General features: G+C 40.3%; 1 protein-coding gene across 1 annotated transcript in view; it reads right to left on the bottom strand.

The window, feature by feature from the left end:
- The window catches only part of cryl1 (crystallin lambda 1), a 47457-nt gene that overhangs the window by 20490 nt on the left and 6262 nt on the right, over positions 1–20705 (bottom strand). Inside the window, 1 exon segment of the mRNA NM_001127026.1 lies at positions 13841–13967. Within this exon segment, the coding sequence (NP_001120498.1) occupies positions 13841–13967 (127 nt within the window).

A 20705-nucleotide genomic window follows, 5' to 3' on the forward strand; every position in this document is an offset into this window, starting at 1 on the left:
GATTATACAAAAGCATGAATGGGCCATTTGCTCATACTGGTACAATTGTATTCTGATTTTGGACCACTCCAATGAAGTTCCCCCTTTAATTACACGTATAAAATCCACAAAGACAGAGAGAATATTGAACTTCCCAAAGAACGTCACATTCTGCTGCTTGGAAAAAAAGAAAGAAAGACGAGAGAGACCCAAACATCTTTCTGTGCCCTGGGAAAGCATACTAGTTAGTAAGGCAAAAAAGTCACATTACAAATCTGGTTAATGTTGAAACATACACACGAACAATTAACACGCTCAGTTAATTATAGCAAAGGTGCAAATTATGTTCTTATGTTTGATTACAACTATTATCATATATAGATCAGTTAAAGTTTCACACTTAATTACACCAGTGCAGTTACCCAGAGCATCCAATCAGCAAGAAGTTAAAAAATGAAAGCAAAGATCTGATTGGTTGCTTTGTGTAACTGCATTGGTGCAATTTAATAGCTTTGTTAGTAAACCAGCCATATTGAGTCCAATGATAAAATTCCATCTAATTCACCTGTGAAGATTAGTTTATGCAGAAGATTTTTTTTTTCACAGATAATGCATTTTTTAATGTGCTCATAGGCAAAAAAGGACTTACATCTGATTCAGTGTTTGGCCAAATCTTTTGAAGATAATGTAGTATTTGTTAAAGTCAAAAAATTATGGTACTGATGTATACAAAATAACTCATTTCCCATTATGACCCTCCCCCCATGCTTCACTGCCTGCCCCATTACCTAAAGGTAATAAAACTGAACATCTCTGAAATGACCCAGTGCTACAGAAATAAAGAGGAAAGAAAGAACTGACATTCTTTATTGTGGGAAACCAAGGTGATAGGTTAGGAAGCTTGCAACCATTTAATAGGGGTGTCCACACAAAAGCAAAAAACACAAATGTAAAAAATAAATGAAAATGTAATACAGGTATGGGACCCATTATCCAGAATGCTCGGGGCCAAGGGTATTCCGGATAAGGGGTCTTTCCGTAATTTGGATCTCAGTACCTTAAGTCTACTAAAAAATCAATAAAACATTAATTAAACCCAATAGTATTGTTTTGCATCCAATAAGGATTAATTATATCTTAGTTGGGATCAATTAAAAGGTTCTGTTTTATTTCTACATAGAAAAAGGAAATCAGTTTTAAAATTTTGAATTATTTGATTAAAATGGAGTCTATGGGAGACGGGCATTCCGTAATTCGGAGCTTTCTGGATAACGGGTTTCCGGATAAGGGGTCCGATACCTGTACCAAGCAACTTTATTTAAACATTTATATGTCATTGGTAATTGTAATTATATTTATAAATCAGGAGACAGTGAAGGCCATTTAAAAAATATTGAAAAAAAAAACACTTTTGTAAGGCATGTGATGATTATAGAGTCTTTTCATCTTCTTATCCAGTGGAGACATGTCATCTGTTTTTTTTTTTAAGAAAATTATTTTAATGGACTAATAATTACATCATTGCAATAAAACAAGCAGTCCCAGGTACCACATAAAAAAGAAATGAACAAATATTTCAAAACATGCCATTATGAAATAAAGTAATGCAGTATTGCCCTGTGCACCCCAGGTTTTTTTCTAGTGGTGCCTTTGGAGGGTGTTAATTGCCTTTTGCAAGCCCACTTTGCCAGGGAATCCTGAACAGATAAGAAGTACCATATGGGATCCAATAAAAGAATGCTGGAGGTGATTAGGTTTTGGGGGTGACAGTGAGTGGGATCATCGGGATCTGAAACATGCACTGCATCTCATACCTCCAAATAATAATGGCAGTCTAATTTGCAGCTTACTGGCTCAGTGAACATGCTAATGGGACTCCCTAACCCACCCCTTCTCAACCCTGCCTGAGGTTGGAAATTTAGGACCCAAACCTGCCCCCTTAGCTGATGTCAAAGATGAAGTGACAGGGGGCAGACTCCAGAAAGTTTCACTATCCCACCAACGCTGAAGAAGTCCAACTGCACTGCACAAATGCACTAAAATGTTTCATTTTAAATCTGAATTTCCGTTTTGCAGTTATGGGTTTCCTCTCCCATGGGCAAGGAAAAGCTCATCGGCACCTTAAATCTGCACAGTAATCACTTTTTGCATGTTACTAGAGACCAATGGGCCTTCTGTCAGAGTTGTGATTATCATAGTAAAAATGTTAAATGACCCACAATATTTTCAAGTCATAGCAGAAACTATACCATGCGAGCAAGACGACATTAAGGAGTTAAACAACTAAGGAAAAAAATTCCAACAATGTACCTTCCCCAAAAAATAATCCAGAGCTTCACAACAACCTAGCAGAGGGGCAGCAATTTTGCTGCACATCAGACAACACAAGCTCACAACACACCCATAGGCTAGCCAACAAGAGCAGACGAGTACACAGATACCCATCTAGACTAATGCCAGAAGTGATTCTCACCACATAAGTACCATTTAACTCCAGTGTCTGATCACTGAAACATCTCAGTGTCCCCTTTTATGGGGGAAAATGAACACCAAGATTACAAGAAAAAATGTTAATTGACAACAAATAATGTCTTACGTATTTCTCAATTCTAAACAGTATTTCATATATATACTCATAAGTCCTGAAAAAAAACTGAGTGGCAGTAGTTTTGGAATGTACAATTACTGATATTTTCAATAACTAGTGCAACAGTAAATCCAAAAACTCATCAAAATGAATTCTTCTAGAAATTGATTTTATTAAGGATAAATAATACTGGCAAAACCCAACGCCCGAGGTCTGCCTTTTTAACTGACTAAAGAACAATCAATGTCAAAAGATTAAAAAGTACATGTACAAAAATGTAGTTTGCTGTAAGCGGTTTTCTCCATAAAGTGTTGGAAATGTGTCAGTGCTATAGAAATATAAAATAAGAATTCTCAACAAATATTCAATAGAGCAAGATCAAACTGTAATTCAATCTATAGCTCCTATAATACCAAAAGGTGGTCATACACAGGCCAATGAAAGCTGTTCAGTTAGATCTTATAGACAGAATTATTGCTTAATGGCCCATGTAATGGACAACTCCAATGGGCTGCCCAACCAATATATATCTGGCAGGTTACTAAATTCTTTTAGGCAAAGACCAATATGTGTGTGTATATAATATAATACTAAAGGAGACAGTCTACTGTCTTGCTCCTCACAAAGCAGAACAGATAGTAGAGACATCTAGTAGCATGTTCTGGCACCAAAAGCAAACATACACCCTGATGGCAAACATTTTATTTGTATTTAAATTAGGTTGGGACTGCATACAGGAAAAATCACATAAATGATTCCCCTATGAAATCACACACATAATCGGATCATAGAAACACAGTTCAATATATCATACATTAGAATTAGGGTTTCCTGGTAGATTTGCAGCAGTTTGAATTTTTTGTTGGACTTATTAAAGGAAAGGTAAATGTGCTGTGGGTACCATTTTGTTAGTATCTAAAAAAAAGTGGTATGTATCTATGCGCCTATTAACAACACCATTACCCAAGGCAATGTTAGACTGCCCCCCAACACCACTCGTGACCTCCTCCACACATCATACATCTACAGTTCCCTACTGGGAGCAGGACTGGGTCAGTGGGGCCCACGAGTGCTGGGGTCCACCTGTTTTTTTTTAAATGACTTTCCAGGGTGTGTGGGATAGGTGGTGCAGAAGAGAACAGACTCTTTTTAAAGAGGGTGTTGTATTTAGGCACATTCTGTGGCCCCTTGGTGATTTCTGGGCTCCTTGGACCATGGTGCCCCAAGCCAGTGTGCCTCTTCTGTGGCACTGACATTTTCCCTCTACTCTCAGCTGCCCCTTGCAGAGGAGAATGCACACATAGTACAGTACAGATTCCAGGAATAATAATACTGCCAATGCTCCCAACCCAAGCCACCACAAGGGAAAGCTGGGCCCGGGATCACAGAAAAGTGAAATCTCACTGCAAGGTACCCCAGACCAGACCAGTTTTTAAGCAGGGGTGCAAAAAGTTAACAATTTTATTCACTGCTTATTGGGTCCTTGACCTTTAACATTGCTCCTATCGGTAAATAAAATCCCTAGGTAAAGTGATATACATAACTGACATCAGTGAAACACTGGCCCCCAGTAGCATATTTATCGGTGAAAATAGTAAGTATGGTTACTTAAACTTACAAGCAGCACAGAAAACTGTAAACATTTTCTTTTCAGAGGTCATTATAATGAATATTAAAGGAACAATATGCTATATATTCCATTTTCCCTTAGCTATACAAGAATATGTGACTACATACTGTACATACATGGTAGCCCTTCATAATCCAAATTTTTGTTTTTTCCAGTGTAAAGATTTTCATCTACAATAAGTTTGTGTTGTAAATGTAAACTCACACCTACTGCTTTGGTTTCTTGCCCAGTTTCTCTAAATTCTCTCTAAACATGTATAAATCTCTCCAGGTTCTATTCTTTTCCTGTACTGCAGCTCAGTGGACACTATAACAATAAACACATACGTAAATCCATGAATACACGCCTTCATGGTAAACAAAAAGAACAGCAAATTAAGTCATTGGCATTTAGATTATTATTGACATAGTGATATTAAAGCAGACGCCATAACTGTGTTCTGCTTATTTAAAAAAGATTTCCTTATGGTTAGTCATGTAAGAAAACATACATCTCAACAAGGCAATTATCGTTTGTTTTACAAAGCAATTACCAATGGAATAATGCTGGCAAGAAATAGTGTTTCATTCATTTCCAATCATATCCAAGATGGTCTGTGTATATACTGTATATGTATATGGCACAAGGGATGCACTAAACCTAGAATTCCATTAAGGCTAAGGACCCACGGAGCAGTTCAGTCGCCTGTGATAGATCTCTGCTATCAGAAAGCTCAAAGACAACAATTTTATGTGTATTTTATGATTCAATTTTTTTGTAATATAAAATGTCAATAGGCAAATTAGGGTTCATATTCATTTGAATGCACGTTCTCAGATGAATGAAAAAGTAACTGATTGGGATGGCACCAAAGCTGATCAGGAAATTGTCCTGTTTCTAACGCTGTATGATTTGAGAGGTCTATCAATTTCTCTTGCAGTAACCTTTAAGTTATGGTTATGAACATTACTGCACATGTACCTGTAACTATATGTACCCAGTTTTATCTATGAGCTGCAAAAGAGGATTAGTATTAGTCATTATACATGTTTGCACACCAACAACTGATATCTGAAACAGAATATTTTTGAAGGAAACATTAGCCAGAAATGGTAAACTGCTATATTTTAATCTGATATTTGACTCCAGTCTCTCCTTCTCTGTCCACATTAACACCACTGTCAAAACCTGTCAGTTTTTCTTACGCAATATTGCCAAAATCCGTCCCTTTCTTTCTACTGCAACAGCTAGGCTGCTCATGCATGCTCTCATCCTATCCCGACTTGACTATTGTAACCTGCTACTAACCGGCCTCCCTAACTCCCATCTCTCCCCCCTACAGTCTATATTAAATACTGCTGCCAGAATTCTCCTCCTCTCATCCAGGAGAGTTCAGGCCCTTCCCCTGCTAAAGGCCTTATCGTGGCTTCCTGTTAAACAAAGAATATCTTACAAACTTAACCTTCAAAGCCCTCCATTCCTCTGCTCCTCACTACATCTCTTCCCTTGTGTCTCCGTACGTTCCTGGCCGACTCCTTCGTTCCTCGTAGAGCAATCGACTGGTTGCGCCCCCCACTACTACTGCTGTTTCCCGCCTTAAACCCTTCTGCCTTGCTGCCCCTTACATTGAGAATGCCCTCCCTGATTTCCTCCGGAGAGAATCCTCCCTCAGTCTTTTTAAAACTAAACTTAAAGACTACCTTTTGGAGCTCTCACCCAGCACCTGATCTGGGAACTGGCACTTATATTGTAGTGTCACCCACTGTGACCTACAGCACTTATACTGCATTTGCCTATTTGTGTCTGTAAGTTACCCTCCCATATATATATAACCATTGTAAGTTCTACGGGGCAGGGACCTCCATCCTCTTGTGTCTTTGACTCTTAACTTATTGCAACTGTATTTATCTTGTATGTATCTGTAGTTATTGTTGTACTTTGTATTTATCTATTATTATCTTAATAATCCCCTGTTTGTATTAATGTATTGTTCTGTACAGCGCTGCTTACATAAGTAGCACTTTATAAATAAAGATATACATACATACATACATACATCAGGCAAAAAAATAATTTGCATAGCCTACGAACCCCAGCATAGGAATACTCCCATAAGCCCAGGACGGACAATGTAATTGCAATTTATTTTACAAATAGCTTTGATATGTAAGCACCATTTCCTTTTATTATGCAAAAAAAGAAATTCAGATCAGTGATGCAATGTATATGTTCCTCATTGTTTGTTACATGAAATACACATCACAGTCGCTTCCCTGGCAGCTTGTACAATGACAACAAGCGCTGACATCACTATTTGGTTTCTGGTACAGGGCGATGGACTCGTCCAAGCATGTTTGCTCTGAGAGCATAACTATACAAGTAAACAGACACAAATGTTTATTGTGTTATTAATGTTATTAATTGGAACTTCTAAGGTCTCATTAACTGAAATAAAGCAAGATACAAAGGGCAAGATACACATGGCCCTTAGCAGGGCCGCCATCAGAAATCACAGGGCCCCTCACAACAAAATTTTCTGGGCCCCCCTCTTCCCACGCCCCCAATGGCCCCTCCCCCAGTGACCCCCCCCCATCAGTTTCCAAGCAGCCTATGCAATAAAATGTCTCTTAAACAAATGGCACACACTACACAGAACACAAATGAGTTTTATATTTGTTAAATCACATTTATTACTATTATTATTAATACAGTACAGGCACTTAGAGGAAATGCTTCATCCTGATCCTCCCCCATCATCCACCTGCTTCCTCTGGCTCCCCCCCAGCATCCACATACTTTCTCCTGATCCCCCCCATCGTCCACCTGCTTTCTCTGGCTCCCCCCCAGCATCCACCTACTTTCTCCTGACCCGGCCCCACCATTATCTACCTGCTTCCTCCGGCTCCCCCCCAGGGTGCTCTGATTTCTCCGGCTCCCCCCCAGCATCCACTTGCTTCTCCTGACCCCCCCCCCCATCATCCACCTGCTTCCTCTGGCTCCCCCCCAGTGTGCTCTGATTTCCACCCCCCCCAGCATCCACCTACTTTCTCCTTATCCCCCCCCCCAGCCCTTCCACTTGCTTCTCCTTATCCCCCCCCCGCATCATCCAACTGCTTCCTCCGGCTCCCCCCAGTGTGCTCTGACTCCCCTCTCATCGCTCTGACTCCCCACCCCACGTCCAACTGCATCCACCAACTCCCCCCCCCCCCCCCCCGTGTCCACCAGCTTCATCCTGCTCTCCCCCTGCTCCCTCGCTCCGGGTTCCCACTGCGACCTGAGCTTGTGTCCCTCAGGCTCCAGGCCCCGCTGCACTCTCCGGCTCATCCACCACTGCATCCTCACTTTTATAATGTCACGCCCCGTGCGTACTGACATCACACGTACACACGGGGCGCGACCAATCAAATTACCCGCTGACCACCAATAAACCAATGATAGGGCCAGGAATTTTTAAAGGGGGCCTGGGCTAAAAATACTGTATCACGGCCAGGCCCCCTTTAAAGTGAGAAGTGTCTGGGCCTGGGACAACTGTCCCCCCTGTGCCCCTCTGATGGCGGCCCTGGCCCTTAGTAGCGTGCCAATATTACAAGGCTACATTGGGCTGTGTACTGAGTGTTACGTTGGCTATCAAGTATATGCCAGCAGGGGTGTAACTTAGAAAGGTGCAGAGCACACATAAGAGAATTATGCTCTATTTGAATGGCTCCCTAAGGGGGGGCAATTAGCTCCCTTTTAGTGCAGTAGCACCTGTGATAATTAATGAGCTCATATTATTATTTTTATTAAGCTGGCCATTCATTGATAGATCCACTCATTTGGCTACATCGCCAAACAAGCAGATCATTCCTTGTAGTGCCTGCACTGAAGTGGACAGTATCAGATTAATCCGATCAGATCATACTCACAAGATGCAGGCCATTAAACCAAGGACTGCATCAATACGCCAATGCACTTGTGCCAATGGGATTTTTAAACCTGCCCTATCTGTTTCTGGATGTTTTTGCCCAGTTATCGGTTGGGCAGGCCCGTCTTAGGGCTCCATATATGGGCCAATAAGCTGTCAACTCTGTCCATCAGCAGCTTTTACTGGCCCGTGTATGGCCACCTTTAGGGAACTGAAAGATCCATAAAGCACCCCATCCCAATCCAACAGTTTCCTGGCTTTCTTAGGCGAACATACACACAGCCATTTCTCTGCTGCTGTTTTTTTCAGAAATCACTGATTTGGCCCCCTCCTACAGTGAATGTGCAATTTCAGCAAAAGAGTGAATGTGCATTTAGCAGGAGCAGCAAAAGAGGTTTTTAAACAGAAAAATCAGCTCTCTACACTGGATATCCAGCCAAAAGTACTGGAGGTGAACAGGGCAGAAGAGCTATGTGTATGTTACATGGCAGTAAAATTTGAAATCGGCGCAGCACTACACAAAACATCTTTTTTCAGTTTCCCCTGAAGAAATGGGGTGGATCCAAGGAAAACCATTGGCCAAATGCCCCCTTTCCTATTGTACAACTCTGTGACACTAATATCCTACTACTCTCATGGTCTAATTGGGGGCCTTAATAAACTGTTTTTTGCTATACCATGTTCTCCCCGCCCTCATGTTTCTGGAAAGTCACATTTCAAAGAAATGATGAAGGTCAGATAAGATGTTGATTATATAATAAATCTTGAATATTGCAACTTATGTGATTATTCTTCTATATGCACAAATAAGTTTTGGTGGTCCTAGGAGTTTCTGAAAGGTGGGACAAACTGGGGGATTTCCTGTTCCTTTTGTATGTGGCCCATGGTGTGCAAGTAACATTACAGTTTACATTATGTACGTTCAGAATATGTTATTGCTTTGATAGTTAAATGTGATTGACAAGGAAGCTGCAGATTTACACATTAAGGCAACAATAGGGCCAGAGTCAACACAATTGTTTTTGCCTAATGAATTTATCTTTGTAGGACAATACAAGTGACAAGAGGATATGCACTGAGACTAGGATACTTTAGCAAAGGAAGTGTACTGTAAAGAGAATGAGATTATAGAACTCCCCATGAAGATACTGTTAGGGCTGTGCCAGATGGGGAGATTAGTGCGTGACAAATCTCCCTTGTCGCAGGCGACTAATCTCCCCAAAATGCAATCCCACCAGCAAATGTAAATCGCCGGTGGGATGGCATACGCAGCGCGGCAATTTGCTGAAGTTGCGGAAGTTACCTTGAGAGGAAAATTCCGCAACTTTGGCAAATCGTGGCACTCCGTATGCCATCCCACTGGCGATTTACATTCAAGCTGGTGGGATGGCATTTCGGGATATTTGTCGTGCGGCGACTAATCTCCCTGTCTGTCACAGCCCTTGGTAGTAATTAGTGGCTGGGCTCAAAGTGACTTGGCCACATATGGCTATTGGCAACCACACTGCAAAACCATTCCTTTTAAGATCAGGTACAGGGTCATTCTTGAAAGTCTTATTGATGTAGTTGGGGAGGGGAGAGGTTTTTTTTCCAAGGGGGCCCTATGGTTACAAAATGGCTTCAATGTGTAATTCTACCTCAGTAAAGAACTTGGATTTTCAGGACGGCCGCATCTGTGAAACATGATTATCAAAAACATGAGTAAAACAAATATTTCCAGGGTTTTTGTGCTCTTTTTTTCTGCTAGAAAATCTTGAAAAAAGTATGGCCTCAATTACAGGTCCTTTTCAAAAAATTAGCATATTGTGATAAAGTTCATTATTTTCTGTAATGTACTGATAAACATTAGACTTTCATATATTTTAGATTCATTACACACAACTGAAGTAGTTCAAGCCTTTTCTTGTTTTAATATTGATGATTGTGGCATACAGCTCATGAAAACCCAAAATTCCTATCTCAAAAAATTAGCATATTTCATCCGCCCAATAAAAGAAAAGTGTTTTTAATACAAAAAAAGTCAACCTTCAAATAATTATGTTCAGTTATGCATTCAATACTTGGTCGGGAATCCTTTTGCAGAAATGACTGCTTCAATGTGGCGTGGCATGGAGGCAATCAGCCTGTGGCACTGCTCAGGTGTTATGGAGGCCCAGGATGCTTCAATAGCGGCCTTATGCTCATCCAGAGTGTTGGGTCTTGTGTCTCTCAAATTCCTCTTCACAATATCCCACAGATTCTCTATGGGGTTCAGGTCAGGAGAGTTGGCAGGCCAATTGAGCACAGTAATACCATGATCAGTAAACCATTTACCAGTGGTTTTGGCACTGTGAGCAGGTGCCAGGTCGTGCTGAAAAATGAAATCTTCATCTCCATAAAGCTTTTCAGCAGATGGAAGCATGAAGTGCTCCAAAATCTCCTGATAGCTAGCTGCATTGACCCTGCCCTTGATAAAACACAGTGGCCCAACACCAGCAGCTGACATGGCACCCCAGACCATCACTGACTGTGGGTACTTGACACTGGACTTCAGGCATTTTGGCATTTCCCTCTCCCCAGTCTTCCTCCAGACTCTGGCACCTTGATTTCCGAATGACATACTTTGGACCACTGAGCAACAGTCCAGTGCTGCTTCTCTGTAGCCCAGGTCAGGCGCTTCTGCCGCTGTTTCTGGTTCAAAAGTGGCTTGACCTGGGGAATGCAGCACCTGTAGCCCATTTCCTGCACGCGCCTGTACACGGTGGCTAAGGATGTTTCTACTCCAGACTCAGTCCACTGCTTCCGCAGGTCCCCCAAGGTCAGGAATCGGTCCTTCTCCACAATCTTCCTCAGGGCCCAGTCACCTCTTCTCGTTGTGCAGCGTTTTCTGCCACACTTTTTCCTTCCCACAGACTTCCCACTGAGGTGCCTTGATACAGCACTCTGGGAACAGCCTATTTGTTCAGAAATTTCTTTCTGTGTCTTACCCTCTTGCTTGAGGGTGTCAATGATGGCCTTCTGGGCAGCAGTCAGGTCGGCAGTCTTACCCATGATTGCGGTTTTGAGTAATGAACCAGGCTGGGAGTTTTTAAAAGCCTCAGGAATCTTTTGCAGGTTTTTAGAGTTAATTTGTTGATTCAGATGATTAGGTTAATAGCTCGTTTAGAGAACCTTTTCATGATATGCTAATTTTTTGAGATAGGAATTTTGGGTTTTCATGAGCTGTATGCCACAATCATCAATATTAAAACAAGAAAAGGCTTGAACTACTTCAGTTGTGTGTAATGAATCTAAAATATATGAAAGTCTAATGTTTATCAGTACATTACAGAAAATAATGAACTTTATCACAATATGCTAATTTTTTGAAAAGGACCTGTATTTAATGTTGAGTTGTGCAAAGCATTTTTTCTTGTCATTCTGAGTTGATTAGAAAGAATAACCTGGTAGATATAGGCTAGTGTGTCATGTCAGGACTAGTTTGTTCAAGATAAGGATACATTCAAACATTTGCAAAGGAGTCCTGAGCAGACTTATTGTAATATTGTTGCCATTTGTTTTTCAGGTGAAGGTCTATCAGCATGTTCCACAGTCAATCTTATGTAACTGGATTACTTGTGTCCCAAATCCTAATATATCCAGGGAGAATGGTGCTGAAGTACTTTCTCTAAGCAATTTCTGGTGTAGGGCAACTAAACAAGTTTTGGTCAAGCATGTGTATGGCCAACTAATCATTCTCAACTACAAGGCAAATTGAAGACCACACTAAGATATTTCTTATGCAAGTATAGGATGATCCCTAGAGGTTACATAGAGATATATGGCCACATATAGAAAACTCAATCCCAGAGTAACCCCACACACAAAGGAGTCCTGCTTTTTAACTTTGCTGCATTCTATCTAATTGGACCGCAAAATGGCTGACGATCGTGGGATTTGAGCTTATAATGTGAATTTAAAGGAACAGTTATACCTTATAAAGCTGTTTACTAGGTCACAATTTCCTGAGAATCTACTAAAGTTGGTCAAACAAAAACATATTTATACTGCCAATGCAACCCTTTCAGCCAGTGTCTGCAGGCCCAGTGGCATAACTATAGGGGAAGCAGACCCCACAGCTGCAGGGGAGCCTGTAACTGTTTCATCTGTTTAGGGGCCCTTGGAGGGGGGAGGTTGCAATTTTTGCGCATTGAACGAAGACCACATTGCGGTGCTGAAGAGCTCCTCCCCTGACGGCATGCTTCTTAGTGAACTAGGAAATCTGACTGCAGATATTTTACAAAACACACAACGTGCTCTGTTACATAATTGTGCTTTAGGGTTATTTTTTCACCCTGACACTTTATGAGGTTCTCTCAACACAGGAATTTTACAGCTTCTCAGCGCTTAGTGGATGTCTCTCATGCATTCTGCCCAAATGGACGTTTGTACATATGTCTGCTGGATTCCAAGAAAGCGTCAGTAATCATCATGTTTATGACATTATACTTTTCTTGGTAAAAGTTTGATACAAACACACTTAACTGAGGCAGAAATAAAGAAAATTCTCATGCCTGTCAAAACAATGAAAAATATAATGATGCAATAGCTAAGGCAAAGTAAATTATGTGTGATTAGGACAATCCTCATTAATTAACTGTATAATTAAACTAATATTAGGCTTATTGTAAAGCAGCTTTTTGCAGTAAAATTGATTATATAGAGGGATAATAAAATAATCTGGCAAATGGTTCCCCTGTAGTGAATATCTAAGGCATTAGACAATGCACACTGGTAAGCAGTGCTGATAAACTGACATATTGGAACTTGCAATGCTGATAAAACATTTGAAGTAGGGATGCAACAAATCCACTTTTTTTTGGATTTGGCAAAATTAGTGAAAATCCTGGAAAAAAATTAAGCGTGTAAAAGAAAGTGGGCATCTCCTGTTGTTATATGGTCTAAAGTCACATGATTTTAAGGGTTTGGAATCAAGCCCTGCTGAAAAAGGCTCTTATTTAGCAAATCCTGAACCAAGCTTAGAATTGGTCTGAGGGCAGCACTTTGTAAGTGATATGTGCTTTCAAATGTGTGATCGAGGCTTGGCCAAACAACTAACCTGCCCTAAGCATTAACAGGGCTTGTAAACCCATATCTAAAACCTTTATAATGAAATCTACAGAGCTGGGGTGGCACCTTCATCACAGAACTGTATATGTTAACTTTTCATGACTCTTTTCTTGATACGAGTAAGTTGATGCCAATCTCAGTTCAAAAGTTGTCTTGCCCTTACCAGTGGATAATTTGCACTGGGTCTGACAGCTGTTTAAATATGGCACCATTTGTCTACAGCAGGTATCACCATAGACAGAAAACACCATACACCAGGAAACAGACTACATCACTTAGCAATAATTCGATTTGCAGACCTAAACTGAGAATTTTTGCTTTGTAGGATGAATGTGATATGTATCTGTCATATAGAAAAAAGAATACAATAAAGTAATGGACTTTTGTAATGTTAATTGGTGTTTATGAAGGCATTAGAGTGACACCTAGTGGTGGGATTACTTAGTGTTCCTATGATGTATGGATGAGATAATCTATATATGTTATTAAATCACTGTTGCATTTTGTGTGCGAGAAAGGTCCCTCTAGAGTGCAAAATGTTGGATACTATTTAATTAAGGGATCAATTAAAGCTTTGATTTGTTTAAAGGACGTGCTGATCGCATTGTAATATGTTGACTGCTATTGCACCCCAAGCTGATATATGTTTAATAAATCACAATAAGAATCTTACCTGAATATACTGAGCACCATGAAGAGCATATTTCAAGTCAGTGCACCCACTTATGAGTGCCATTTGATCCTCCATACTTAGGGCTCCCCTAAGCATTTCTGATTTCTTAAGTTCCTCCATCTGCTTCCTGATAAAAACCAAAGAGTTTTTTTTAATTAGTCTCTCTCTCTGAATCTGTATCTATCTATCTATCTATCTATCTATCTATCTATCTATCTTAATAACAACAAAGTGCATGGATGCAAAAAGCAATATAATGAAGTCACAACACCATCTGAGATGTTTCAAAAATTACATCACACAATTCCTTCAGTGCACATATAGATAAAAACTTTTGTACAAATATATTAATAAATAAATATCAGTTACAAAAATAGAAACAGGTCATAATCCTTGTGTAATACTCTATTACCTGTGTCTAAGCACTTTTTGGAATTAGGCCATACCTCAGACCAACTTAGATTTATGGTTCTAGAAACTCCCCCTTAATAGGAGAAAAAACAGGGAACTCAAACTCAAAAGGAGAGAGGTTTGGTGAATCAATAAGCTTAAAGCACTACATCCTTTTGGTTTAAACTATGTAGAAAATGTAGTGCTCTGATTAGTTGCTATGGCTTATAAAAATATAAACTTTGCCCTTGTTTGTGCATAACTCTGAATAAACATATTCATTGCCCTCTACACTCAGCTCCACTGGATTTTCATGTAATAATTTATAAATTGGTACCATGCTCTTAGCCCATTACACATGAAATTCTTGATACATATGACATGATTTCCATAGCTAACTCTTAATGGCATACTCATTACCAGGAAAAGAGTATTGCTTTCTTTGGAACAATTTAAATACATCTACACAGTTTGTCAGTTTCAAAAACACAACTGAACGTTTACAGAGGTCTAATTTGTATGTACTGTAGTTTGTTCTTTAACAGGGTTACCTAAAAACCTTTGCTGTGTTTTGTTAGCAAAACAGCCAATTTATAAATTCATTGATTTTTTTTACTTCAATGTAATACTACAAATGGGATCACAATAGCATTTCAACAAAATCACTCATTTTACACAATGTATATAACTGTGTCATATGACTTGGCTCCCCTTGCATATGACGCACTTCAGTTTCCTTTTGTTCCTATAGCTGCCAGGATCAGAGGTAGCTGTGACCCCCTGTACTTAACTCCTGGAACATATCTTCACTGCTACCAGTATAAAACATTTTTTTAAATAAATAATTTTTATTGAGCTTTTTTAATTTGCATCAACAAAAACAACATAAGATATGTATATCAAAGTATGCCTTTTCTGCCTTAATTACCATAGCTTCCAGGTTAGCTATTTCCCATTGGGTGTTTCTATTGAAGGTTTTAATTTTTTGGATATAAAGTGTGTGTTTATGCTTTAAGGGTATCCCAGGCAATCTTTGAGCTGCTGGAGTTAATTTCTAAATGACTTCTAAATGTTATTTCAGTTATTTTAGTTTAAAACATTTTTACTTCAGATCTTGCCTGAGCATGACAAACTTGTTGCATGACAAACACTAGTCTCACTTTCTAAAGGCAATTCTGCATCTCCTTTGATCTTGCCTGCAGTAACATATCTTCCATTTCTTTTTCTAATCCTCTTGCACATTAGAGTCACAAAATCCCACCCATCACAGCAATTCCCAGTTGACTAACAATTTTGAATGAATCTGTGTGGGGATTTTACCTTGTTGCAGGAGTTTTTTAAACCTCAACAAAGAGCAGAACAAGCTTTCTCTCTGAAGAAGCACGACTAACATAATGGGACTAAATCAAAGCAAAATAAATAGGAACTATAAAAGTCAATAATAATAATAATAATAATTATTATTATAATAAAAAAGAAATGTAGGAATTAGTGATCCATAGTAAAGGTAAACCTTAAGGCTACCCATGGAAAGTTGGTTCAACAACATTTGGATTTGATCCAGAGTCTATTATTCTAATGAGGGCTCTATAGTAGATTAAAATACCCTATGGGCTCTCGCCTTAGAATAAAGATTCTGGAATACCTACTGATGTTACTGTGAGCGTGTCACTAATGCTTTGGTAATCCCAGTGAATATAGGTGTTTTGTACTGCACAACGAGGTGCTTTGATGATCCTTTCTTAGGATCCTTCCATTGTACAAGATGCTTTAATGATCCATTCTTAGGATCCTTCCATTGTACAAGATGCTTTAATGATCCATTCTTAGGATCCTTCCATTGTACAAGATGCTTTAATGATCCATTCTTAGGATCCTTCCATTGTACAAGATGCTTTAATGATCCATTCTTAGGATCCTTCCATTGTACAAGATGCTTTAATGATCCATTCTTAGGATCCTTCCATTGTACAAGATGCTTTAATGATCCATTCTTAGGATCCTTCCATTGTACAAGGGGCTTTAGTGATCCTGTCTCAAGATCCTTCCTGTACATAATGGGGTCCACTTGTGGTGGTGGCATTGTACCAGCCAATAATTAGCCTTCTCCCACAGCAATGCAGCGGTCCTCAGTGTGCTGTGTTTGTGTGAACTGAAACCCTGTATGAAACTAACCGGTTTATGGTTCTCTGTTATTGCTTCCGATTAGAGCACTGGTTTTAAGATTTGTTTTCTCTTGCTCATTGTTGCTGGCTCATAGTTTTGGTGCTCATGTAATGTAAATTGAAATAATTATCCAGCAGAGCAAGTTTTTGTCTGTTACACATTTGTTTGTAAACAAGTCTTCTATTATAGTTACATAGTTACATAGTTACATAGGGTTGAAAAAAGACCAGTGTCCATCAAGTTCAACCCATCCAAGTAAACCCAGCACACCTAACCCCCACCTACCAATCTATACACTCACATACATAAACTATAAATACAACCACTAGTACTAACTGTAGATATTAGTATCACAATAGCCTTGGATATTCTGATTGTTCAAGAACTCATCCAGGCCCCTCTTATAGGCATTAACAGAATCTGCCATCACAACATCACTAGGAAGGGCATTTCCCAACCTCACTGCCCTCACCGTGAAAAACCCCCTACGCTGCTTCAAATGGAAGCTCCTTTCCTCTAATCTAAAGGGGGGGCTCTGGTGCGCTGATTGTTTTTATGGGAAAAAAGAACATCCCCCATCTGCCTATAATCCCCTCTAATGTACTTGTACAGAGTAATCATGTCCCCTCGCAAGCGCCTCTTTTCCAGAGAAAACAACCCCAACCCTGACAGTCTAACCTCATAGTTTAACACTTCCATCCCCTTTACCAGTTTAGTTGCAGTCTCTGCACTCTCTCCAGCTCATTAATATCCTTCTTAAGGACTGGAGCCCAAAACTGCACTGCATACTCACGGTGAGGCCTTACCAGGGACCTATAAAGGGGCAAAATAATGTTCTCATCCCTTGAGTCAATGCCCTTTTTTATACAAGACAGCACTTTATTTGCTTTAGAAGCCACAGAATGACACTGCCTGGAATTAGACAACTTGTTATCAACAAAAACCCCTAGATCCTTCTCCATTAAGGAAACCCCCAACACACTACCATTCAGTAGATCAGCGTTTTTCAACCACTGTTCCGCGGCACACTAGTGTGCCGCGAGATGTTGCCTGGTGTGCCGTAGGCAGGGCACCAATGTACTAGGGGGGCACTGCTCTTGGCACCAATGTACTAGGGGGGCACTGCTGCTGGGCACCAATGTACTAGGGGGGCACTGCTGCTGGGCACCAGTGTACTGGGGGGCACTGCTCTTGGCACCAATGTACTAGGGGGGCACTGCTGCTGGGCACCAATGTACTAGGGGGGCACTGCTCTTGGCACCAATGTACTAGGGGGGCACTGCTGCTGGGCACCAATGTACTAGGGGGGCACTGCTGCTGGGCACAGAGTTAAATTTTTTAACATTTTCTAATGGTGGTGTGCCTCGTGATTTTTTTCATGAAACAAGTGTGCCTTTGCCCAAAAAAGGTTGAAAAACACTGCAGTAGATAGTTTGCGTTTATATTATTTCTACCAAAATGCATAACTTTGCACTTATCAACATTGAACCTCATTTTCCAGTTTGCTGCCCAGTTTTCCAATTTTGTCAAATCGCTCTGCAAAGCGGCAGCATCCTGCATGGAACTCTCTACTGCTCAGAAAATATCTCCATTACTCTCCTATCAGCTCCCCAGTGTAGATTCTTCTGTTCTATGATTATTTCCATGTATCCTTATCAGATTTCCAGAAATGACCCTAAAATGCACTTGCCGATTTTGGCTCGGAATCTCCATTGGCCCTACGCTGTAGCTCAGCTCACCTATCAATTGGCTTCTTATTCAGTGATAAGAAAGGGATTTTTCCTGTGACAGTTGCTTCCAGCTGCCATAGACACTGTGACAGGGACAATTTAATAGCCGGCATCATAAATCATGAGCTGCCCTTGAAAATGCAAAAAAAAGAGGATTTGTGGGGAAATGTAAATGTAGCCAGTGATTAAACAGCAAAACAGCAATGTTTTGCCATTTCTAGACGCCATCATGGCTGGGACATTATGAGGTTAAGTGACTCTGTCCAGGGTCACAAGGTAAGGGGCCCAGTGGGGGGGTGCCCTACATCAATGGGCCTTGAGTTAGATTCCTGCCCTGGGGGCTCTGCTTCCATCAATGGGGCTCAATTCTGATACCAATTCTGATACATACCCTACCTAGGTATCAGAGCTGAGACTCATTGCTGGAAGCATGGCTCCCAGGGCGGGAATCGAACTCAGGGCCCATCGGTGTAAGGCAGGCACGCTACCGCTGAGCTATCCTTCCTCCTCCCACTTGTAGCAAGTTTTTTCGTAATCTTGTCTTCTGCATATTGGCGGTTGGCGTATCCTAACTGACTGACTGAAACACTCAGGGTTACAGCCTGCTGCTTGCCCCAAGCCCTATATAACTAGGGGGGCTGTTTAACCCTTTTACTGCCAGCCATTTTGGTCAAAGCAGAACGTCTATTGCCTGACAGATTTTGTGCTCTTTCAATTTAGGGGCCTTTCCCTGGGGGGACTTTTAGTTTACCCAGGAAAATAATTTTTCTGTAATAACAATTCTGTAACAAGATATAGGCTTCTAAATGTCTAAAAAAAATGACAGAAATCACATTTTCCATAATATAAACACATATACCAGAAACAAAAATAATTGTATGCACGAAAATACAACTGATTTGGAAAGTACTATCCCTTTTGATCGTGCCAATACCAAACACATATAGTTTTATGGAGAATTCCCACGTGTATAGGCCACAAACTCCCGGCAGGACACTACCAAATTCCCAAAACACTGCGCCAGAAAGCTGCATACTTTAGATTTCAAGGCCAAATCTTCCACTAAGAGAAAGTTTATCCCAGAAAATGATACATATTTTGAAAGAGCAGATTGTGGGGAATCCAGAATAGGTAGAACTGTCTGTCTGCTCCAAACTACCAAGTTGCAATGCTTTCCTAAACTTATTGGTTTTTATCAAAATATGTGAATTTTTTTAAAAATCGCTTCAAAGCTTCCAGTCTATAGAATCTGATCTCCTACAGGCCATAAAGTAACCAGATAAACCCCCCTAAATATGAACGCCAGGGGTCCCCTGAACAGTTTGATGCCCAATATGTATAGGTTTAGCTAAGTATGTGGCATGTAGGGGCCCCAATGGGAACATACTCCTATATTTTAAACATAGTTTTGCATAATTTTGTGTCATCAGCAAAAATAGAAACAGTACTCTCTATGCCCACCTCCAGGTCATTAATAAACAAGTTAAAAAGCAAAGGACCAAGGACTGACCCCTGCGGTACTCCACTAACCGCACTGGTCCAATTAGAAAATGTTCCATTTACCACCACTCTTTGTACTCTATCCTTCAGCCAGTTCTCTATCCAATTACAAATATTATGTTCTAGGCCAATATTCCTTAATTTGATCATTAATCTTTTGTGAGGTACTGTATCATCATGTAAATCAGGGATCCCCAATCTTTTATACCCGTGAGCCATATTCAAATGGAAAAAGTTTTGCAGAGAAACACAAGCATGAAAAATGTTCCTGAAGGTGCCAATGAGAGCTATAATTAGCTATTTGGTAGCCCCTATGTTGACTGAAACCCTACAGAAGGCTCTGTTTGGCAATTACACTGGGTTTTTATGCAACCAAAATTTGCCTCCTAACCAGAAATTCAAAAATAAGCACCTGCTTTGAGGCCATTGGGAGCAACATCCAAGGGGTTGGGGAGCAACATGTTGCCCCTGAGCCACTGGTTGGGGATCACTGATGTAAATAAAAAAAAATCACATGACTGTATATATATATACTCTGTTGCTGTTAATATTGCTAGTATATTTTAAAGACTGAGCTTGTTTGCTTCAAATGTACTTCCAAATGTACTTCCAAAATTCTGGGTTTGCTAAGAAAAATTGTACTTATTGTACAGCGCTGCGGAATATGTTGGCGCTTTATAAATAAATGTTAATAATAATAATAAATACTAGTAGCTTTTTACTTTTTAAACTCAACTGACTCTTCAATCATAGAAAATAGGTTGGTTACTTCATATCCACTAGGGGTACTGATAGCAGGCCCCTATAAGAGTGAGTGGTCAGAGCAGGACATTGTGTTTTTTTTATCACATGCTTTGGTCTATCCAGTGACAGAAAGGGAGAACAGAATTTCAGGGGCCACTCAGTCATTACATTTTTAGTGACCGTGTCATGTATTGTTGGGCCAATGTGTCATGTGTTGCTGGCTCCTCTGTATTATAAAATGCTGGGGAAATGTGTCATAAAATTCTGGGCATACTGTGTAATGCTGGGTCCACCATCATAAAATGCTGGGTCACTGTCTCCCATCTAGCAGGAGC

The sequence above is a fragment of the Xenopus tropicalis genome, chromosome 2 (assembly GCF_000004195.4).
Source record: "Xenopus tropicalis strain Nigerian chromosome 2, UCB_Xtro_10.0, whole genome shotgun sequence".
Lineage (NCBI taxonomy): Eukaryota > Metazoa > Chordata > Amphibia > Anura > Pipidae > Xenopus > Xenopus tropicalis.